Source organism: Molothrus aeneus, chromosome 6 (assembly GCF_037042795.1).
Source record: "Molothrus aeneus isolate 106 chromosome 6, BPBGC_Maene_1.0, whole genome shotgun sequence".
NCBI classification, from domain to species: Eukaryota; Metazoa; Chordata; class Aves; order Passeriformes; family Icteridae; genus Molothrus; species Molothrus aeneus.
In genome coordinates, this window is record NC_089651.1 from 7,392,043 (window position 1) to 7,400,143 (window position 8,101).

General features: G+C 39.1%; 1 protein-coding gene across 1 annotated transcript; it reads left to right on the forward strand.

The window, feature by feature from the left end:
• The first annotated feature begins 1,219 nt into the window (after positions 1-1,219).
• On the forward strand, positions 1,220-7,688 carry SMIM38 (small integral membrane protein 38). Its single transcript, XM_066552380.1, has 2 exons — positions 1,220-1,283; positions 4,464-7,688. Exon 2 carries the CDS (start codon positions 5,027-5,029, stop codon positions 5,156-5,158), a length of 132 nt encoding a protein of 43 aa, XP_066408477.1. The 5' UTR covers positions 1,220-1,283; positions 4,464-5,026; the 3' UTR covers positions 5,159-7,688.
• Positions 7,689-8,101: the final 413 nt, after the last annotated feature.

Consider the following 8,101-nt stretch of genomic DNA (forward strand, 5'->3'; position numbering starts at 1 on the left):
GAGAGCAGCAGAAAAGGTTGATTTAGGGCTAGATCATTGTGCCTGGTCAAATTTGGTGATAATTCCTTAATTTCCTCAGCAAAAAAACCCTGAGGTTCTTTCTACCCCAAAAATTGGGCATCTAGCTGAGTGTGAAAACTTAGCAAATTGTGTATGGTCTCTCTGATCACTAAGGAGATAATAATTACTTGATAACATGCTGCTCTGAACTTTATAATGTAAATTTAAATATGTATCCCTGTTTTGTTTTTTTTCTGTTGAGTCACAAAGTCTTTTTGTATTTTTGTGTTTGTTCATGATTAGGTAGACATTTTGGGCATTGTTAATATTTTAGTTGATTGGTGCCATTAAGTGTCATGGCCTGTATGTGATCTATTCTGCTACTGCTGGGTTGTGTTCTGGTCATATTCCTGTTAAGAAATTCCTGTAAATGAAAGGGAACCAAGGTGTCTCCTGCTGACCATTGCCCCGTCCAGCAGCACATGGAGGTGGTGATGGAATGACAGCAGAGGTCTGATCAAGTCTTTTTGGAAATACAGATGTCTTCATGTAATCACTTTTAAGACTGATTTATAAGGTTTTGTTTCATTTCCTTCTAGTCCTTTCCCTTCACTTTTATTGCTGTTTCCTGTGATTTGTGCTCTTTTGCTGCATTTAAATCTCACTTTTGACATCTTTGAGGATGAGCTGGAGTTTTACTAATACTTCTGGTATTTTGGAGGCTGAAGTAAGTCTTAATGGATCAAACATGTAATAAATGAAGTATCTTCTGTCTGTCCTTGTTGTTCTTGATCATGGAAATGGGCATACCGAGCTGATTACAATGGGAGGAGTGTGTTTGCTGGGGATTTTCCAGGAGAAAACCCGTGGGGCAGGTGTTGACTTTGCTTTGACTCAATGCAGGACTTAATGATCTTGATATGTGCATGTTATCACAACTTAGGTGGAGCAATAATCAACTCTGAATGTCAGATTTTTGTTCTCTTAAGCGGTGACGTCTTGATCTGACTCTTTTTAAGTGGTACTTTGTTTTCAATGTGATGTAGAATGCTTGCTCAGGAGGTTTCACATATGTAACCTGGAGCAAGGTGCCTTTTTGACTCTGATAACTGTAGAAGGAACGTGATTCTGTCAGATAAGTGCTGGTCTTGAATTTTTCCTTTTTTTTTTTTTTTTTTTTTTCAACAAAGAACTCAGAACTTCTTATTAGCCTTGCCAACACCTGCAACTCCTTGCTGCTTCCTTTGGTAGATATCCTGACTTTTGAATGTGTGGAAAATGCAGTAAGTCAAATATCCTACTTTTTCATTCTAATTTACTTTTTTTGGGATATACTTCAAACTGGTGATAACAGTGAGTGGTTTAGGATTATTGTTGTATTGTCTGCTTTGCCACTTGTAAGTTTACTTGATATTTTAAAATTTTGGGAGTGTAGTGATATTTTAGGAGATTGCTTTATAAGGGAATTGGAAAGTGAGATGTGAAATCTGTTGCCTTACATTTTAAGTCAACAAGACTGCATAATATGTACTTTTTTCCCCCCTAAACTATCCTTCAATGGGCATTTACCAGAACAATTAATTATGTGATAATTTAAAAGCAAAATATTAAATTTGTCTTGGAAATAGCGACAGATTGGAGGATTTTAATAAATATTTATAGCAGAATAGGGTAATAATATTGTGTGATGAAAACACATGTTAGTAATAAAATATTGCCCATCAGAAATAGTGTTCTATCATGTCATTGTTCCCTAGAGAGATGACTGGTTGAAAAATGATTTTAATAAAATAAACTTTGAACAGAGAGGATGCTTTTATGGGTGATAAAGCACACATTCTTCAAAAAAGGCACATCATTAAAAATGGTGCCAGACATTAGGAACATCTATTGTGTGAAAAAGTAAATTTGCGGAAATCGAAATAATAATGCTCAATGTACAGGCTTTAGATAGTCCTTTTCCTCACTTGTTCTCAAAATACTTTGCAAAGAGGGGAAGAATAACTGCCCATATTAAACTACATTTTCTAAAATCCAGCCACACCAGTTTTCATCTGGCATTTAAATTTGCCTTGCTTATGCTGTGCCATTCATTTTCCGTGGGAGGAAATCTGTCCCAAGGAGCAAAATCCAAGCAGGAAAGCATGTCCTTCCATTTTGGGCAGCATTCCTGTGTGCGAATAAAAGTGGGCTGCCAAGCTGACAGCCGTGGCATGTGGAGCCAGGGAGCTGCCATTGCCCAGGCAGCTGGCAGGGAAGTTGTGTCAGCCTGTCCTGGGCACATCCCGGTGCCAGGCGCCAGGAATGTGCCGCCGCTGTTCCGCCTTTGACACCTCGCAGGGACCGCCGGAGCTGAGAGCTGCTCGTGAGCCCAGGCAGGAGGAGGCACCTGTTCCCTTGGCAGTGCAGTGAACCCCAGTTCATCCCTGGGGTGTGCCCTTAAGTAGCCACCAGGCTCCTCAGGGCTAGCAGAGTGAGCTGGAGCTGGTGGCCAAGGCATGGGATGTGCTGGATTGCAGCTCATGCTGAAATCAGTGGTTTTCAGCAAGGCTGATGGAGCACAGACAGCTGCCTTGCACCACGATGGAGGAAGAGGGTTGTCACAAAAGATGCACTTTCCTTGGAGCCATCCAGATGGGCTGGTACAAAGATACTGCTTCTCTAAAAAAAATTCGGGTATTGTCGCCTCAGCCAATAATTAATTATACAGCTACCAAATGAGCCAGTTGCCCAAGTGAGTGCATACTGTGGAGCCCCTGTCTTGCAGGGGTTTTGGTGCCATTGAACAGTTTGTCAAACTGTTTTTCCTGCTGAAATCCCTTTCAGATGAGATGATGATTTCCTTTCTTCTAGTCTGTGTGGGTGCAGGTCTCTTAAAAGAAAAGAGCAGGTTAGAGAAACAGCTGTCAGGAATGATGTAGTTGATTTTGCTTTAGGGCAAGCTGGTAGACCTTTTGGGCCCCTTTTATCCTTCTTCCTGTAGCTGTAGGTGACCCTAGTAATACATACATGTGTATTTATTTGTTCTCTCCAGCCTGCTGCATTTTTTCAGCAAAGTCTTTGCTAGTTGAAAGGAGCAGTCCCTTTAAACTCAGCAGCTTTTGGAATCTGTAGGTATAAAAAGACATTGTTTGGTGTGCCTCCTCAAAGATTCCTCCTTAATCCTGATTTTGTGTACTCATCCCTTGGTTGAGCCTTCCTGAACAGAGGAATTTGAGTTGATTCCCGTTTCCTCATAAATGCATGCAGGGCAGTATGTCAGACTTTCTTGCCTTTTAAGCAATCTGATCAGTTCTGACACTTTCCACCTCCATTAAGGAATCCATGTGGTAGTTGAGAACACTCGTTAGTGTGAACAAACTCCTGAAACCCCTGAAAGTATTTGCTTTGCTCTACCATTTAACTGTTTACAAAGCCCAGGGCTTTGCTTCTGATACACAATTCAATAAAAGGGAACAGATTATTTTATTTAGCTTTTTTAACTGCAGTGTAAATGTAGTTCTGTTGGCTGTGTAGTAGGCAACATGTTGACTTCCATGAGGTTACCCCAATCAAGGACAAATTTGACCAGAAAGTGACAGTTTGAGAGGATACTGACAGTCAGTATTTTGGTATGGCGTTTGGTTTAATGCAGAATTTTTCAAAATCAAGGAATCAGCTCTGACACAGGACTATTGCTTGAACCATATCCAAGTCATTTCACTTACTGCTGATTCTTCCCAGTTTTGCCATCATAATTCCACATGTCCAGGCTCAGGCAAGGAATAGCTTAAACATCAATAGAAGTTTCTTGTTTTCTTCTGAAGTGGGTCCTGGAGTTTGTGCTAGTTCTAATGAGGACTTGGCATCTCCAAGGATATTACTGTATCCTGTAATCTCAAGGTATTACTGTACCCTGAATTTAAGAGAAAAAGAGTGTAGAATTCCCAAAGCCTTATGTCTCTGAATCAGGCTTTAATTTCTTTTTAGACAGAAAGTGCTATTTCTGGGGAAAGGAACTTGCTAGTTAGTAAGTCTGAAAAGATCTTAACAGTTCCAGTAATTACTCATTTCATCAATCCATCTATATTTAAAGTGAGCTAAACCGAGTTCTTTCCTATAGTGTCTACTTCAAATAATGCTGCTTTACATTTGGAGAGCCAAATAAGGAAACAGAGCATAATCTTACAGGAGTTTCATTCCCTTTCAGTTGCACGCCTCAGACTTGCTGTAACAAGAGCACTTCTTTCTATGAAACCTTTTTAACATATTCGACTAAACAAACTATCTCCTAAAGTAGGAGCATTTTTGTTTGTGTGTGTGTGTGCTTTGCTCCAGCCTTGGCTGTTGAGGACATTTCTGCATTTGTCCGTGTACTAAATGAGCGATGCATTTTGGACAGCTTCTGTGTTCTGATTTGTTTTCTTGTGCTTTTTTGTGTCCCCCTCTTCCCCCTCCCCTTCTTCCCCTTTTCATTTGTCTAGGGGGAAAAAAAAAAGCTCCTCCAGTGTTGTTTCCTGCAAAGACCATTCTTAAGAGCTCGCTGGACAGCGCAGGACTCTTGAAGTGATAGCTAATTGGTGAAAGAAAGGCCCTGATTGTCTTGAGGGAGCTGGAAAGTGCTGCGTGTGCTGCTGAAAGGGACTAGGGAGAAGGTGCCTGGTTTCGCTGAGCAGCTGCTGCTGGAGATGTTTGGAGATTACATCAGCATTGGAAAAGAGGGGCCAAAAAAAAAAAGTCCAACTTCACAGAGACGGAGTTTATGGAGGTTTTTTTCCCCCTTCCAAAGGTCTTCTGACAATACTGTCATTGTCAATATAAGAGTTTGTTAATTCTTTATGAATAGCACATGGGGCCTCTTGACTAAATTGTACGTTACATGTCCCAAATCTGTCAGCTGGACTCTTCTCTCACATGCTAGTGAGATCACTTTGATTGGAATGTTAGAGGAATTGCTGGGCTGGCCATGCAGAACTGAATACTGCATTATATAATTAGATCTCCCAGAGTATTTTTTTTCACATTACCTCTTTATTCTAGCTTAAATATGGAATCAGTCCTTTTGATGGTTTTACTGGTTGTAATTATATTAATACGATTCATTTTGTGGTCCTGTCTTAGTGCTTATATAGATTATAAACTGTCCCAAAGGTTTCCTGGCACAAAAAAAGAGGACTAAGAGACTTCAAAAGGCTCGTTCAGGTTTGAATTGACAATGGGGGAGAGCTGGGTAGGGTAAATGGAGCTAGAGCAGCTTTTACCTTGGGATCTGATGAGAGAGAAATGACCTGCTTGAGACTGCAGCTGAGTGAAGATCCTTCAGAAAGCCCTATGCTGACAGAGGGGAAGGAATGACAACTGATTGAGTCAAATGACTTCCTATCCAACTTGGGCATGAATTTGCTGTTGGGAACAGACTTGTGGACTTCTGCCAATTAAATGATGTGAACAAGCTGGAAGGAACCCTCTTGCTAGGCAGTCCAAGAGTGCTCAGTGTCCACATGCCACGCTGTGGGCTGGCAGGAGCACATTTTTACCTGGCTGGTTGATTTGTTACCAAATTCCTCATGGCTCTTCCCAGCCAGTCAGATCTGAAACTGACTGAATGATTTTAGCTGACCAGGACCTGCCAAATATTCACATTTCTTAGCAAGTGATGTATATGAGTACCAGTAGAAGGTGGATACCACTGGAATAATCCGTTCCATGGAAGACAGATTTGTGTCTCAGAGATTGTCTGATGGACTCTGGCTGTGCTTCAGCACCAACAATGAGTGGGGTGACAACATGAGTGAGTTTTGATACCAAAGCCCTGTAAGCGACCTTCATGTCTAGCCTGAAACAGGCACCCTGCTAGGACACTGGAGGATTTGACTACTTGCCCAAGGACAAAGTGACTTTGGATTTCTTGGTTTAACTTACCTGGCAAAAGGAAGCAAATTTTTTCAAATGAACTGACTTCTTTAAAATAGGTGTTGTATTAAGTCGAACAACCTAAATCTTACTGCAACTCAGTGTAATACTGTCTTTTAAGAACTGAATTTTTCTACAGTAAAGATAGGAAATTTGTATTACCTTGCCCAAGAAATGCACTATCCTTGGTCTAGTCACTCTTTAAAAATTTTTTTTTTTTAAATCTTTTTTTTTTTTGTTTCGTCATTTTCTATCTCATGTGAAAAGGAAGGTTATCACTTCATATACTTATTTTTATATCTCTTGGTAGCTCACATGATGATATCAGAGTTCAGCTAGGTAAAAGCCTGCAGTATTCCCATACAGAGTTTCTGGCCCATTCTTGAGTCACACACTCCTACAGGCTTGTCATTAGTAACTGCTCATCAGCCCTTGTAATTTTGTATTTTAAACCCTCCTAAAAATCAGACATGAGAGCTGGTGTGTGCTTAGGCAGTGAAGCAGGGTAAATGTCAGGTCAATTGATTTCAGCATCAGATTTTATTTATGGTGGATGACCAATCTACAAAACAGCCTGTAATGCTTGAAGGTGCATGTCATGGGCTTGAAATCCTGCCAGACAACAATAAATTATATGTAGATGTAACTAACCCCTGTTTCTCTGATTCTTAATTTTAACGATAGTTCTGTCCATTTTTTGTTTCTCCAACACCAGCAAACCACAAAAGGAAAGTGAAATGTTGTCTAATTGATGTGCCGACGTACCTTTTATAATGAGTAACTGGAAAAATAGTGACAGCGATCCATTTTTCTTCTTTCAGTTAATCATTGCTATTCTGAGCTGTTTTGTGCAAAACAAAGCTTGTGGAGAAATTGATAGTGCCTTTAAGAAATAAATCTTATCATTCTTTATTTCAGTCCTATGGAAATTTCATTTGACAGTGTACTGTTTGTATTAATTGTTTAAAAGTGTGGATGTAATGAGAAGCTATACAGGTGAAGTTGTGGTTTACTGGGGATATTGGAAGTGACACCAGTGTGGAATTCACAACTTTCATTTTTTTTATCTCTGCAGGGCAACGTTTCAAGTTTTCCCTCTAAATCAGAGTTTGGGGTCATTATGGACCATACCCTATGGACTGGATTTGTTGGTACTTATGTACCTAAAACATTTGATCTGGACCTTATTTTAGCCACGTGAGTTGCACTCTGATTATAGGAGTGGTCTGGCCAAATATTATTTGGCATAATATTGCTCTGTGTCCTACAATGGTAAAACTGGCTGCAACCCCAAGCAGTTTATTAGAACATCCATGTTTTGAGGCACATTTAATTAATTTAATAATCATAAGAATTTTGACTGAAGAGTTAATTTAGATTTTGTTGCCTACTAAACTCCTTATGCATTCAAAGCAGTTTTAATAGCAACTTGGTTAATTTCTCATTGCATTCATATTGTTGTTATCCCATCCTGCAGGATGTGGGAAGCCATCCTGTTTATCCTGCATTACAAAACTAGGACTGTCACACTTTCAGGAGTGCAAAATACAAAGGAGATTGAGATCTTCCTCTTTACCCCCATAGGTCTTTTCCCTCTCTCTTTTCATGGAGATAAAAAAAATCTAAACCCTTTAAGTGTGGTATGATGTGGAAGTATCCACTGGTATTTCCTATGGAGCAGTGTGCTGACATTTAGATATTTAAAAGATATTTATACTCTGTTTAATTTTTTTTTCCATTTAAGAATTTATTTAAAAATAAACAAGGGCTTAATGTCAGTTTTGAGCAGTGGACAGAGTGAATGAAGATTACAGGGTGGAGTGCCCTTTCAAGACATGAAAAAGGTATGTGTAAAGAAAGAGAAAAATTAAAGTGAAATACTGTGATATTAAAATCCTTGCTAATGTAAAATTATTTGTGTTTTTATTGATTGATTAAAATTTATTATATATAAATATATTTGGTATGTTTATATTAGTTTATATAATTTACATGCGAACCAGTGGCCAAAATTACCATGTAACCTACCTGGAAGAAACCCCACTCTTTGCCTGAAGACATTATTGTAAAGAATCTCTAAGATGGGGGAAGATTAATATACGTCTAGATGTATATATAGATATATATATAGAGAGAGAGATTAAATAGATCCTATTTATACATTTAAACCAAAAATAAAACTGTATTGATGTGTGGATGCAGAATTGGT

Bases quoted from the DNA above. Each gene is read 5' to 3' on its own strand.
- SMIM38 (XM_066552380.1), top strand. From the start codon at position 5,027: ATGGAATCAGTCCTTTTGATGGTTTTACTGGTTGTAATTATATTAATA.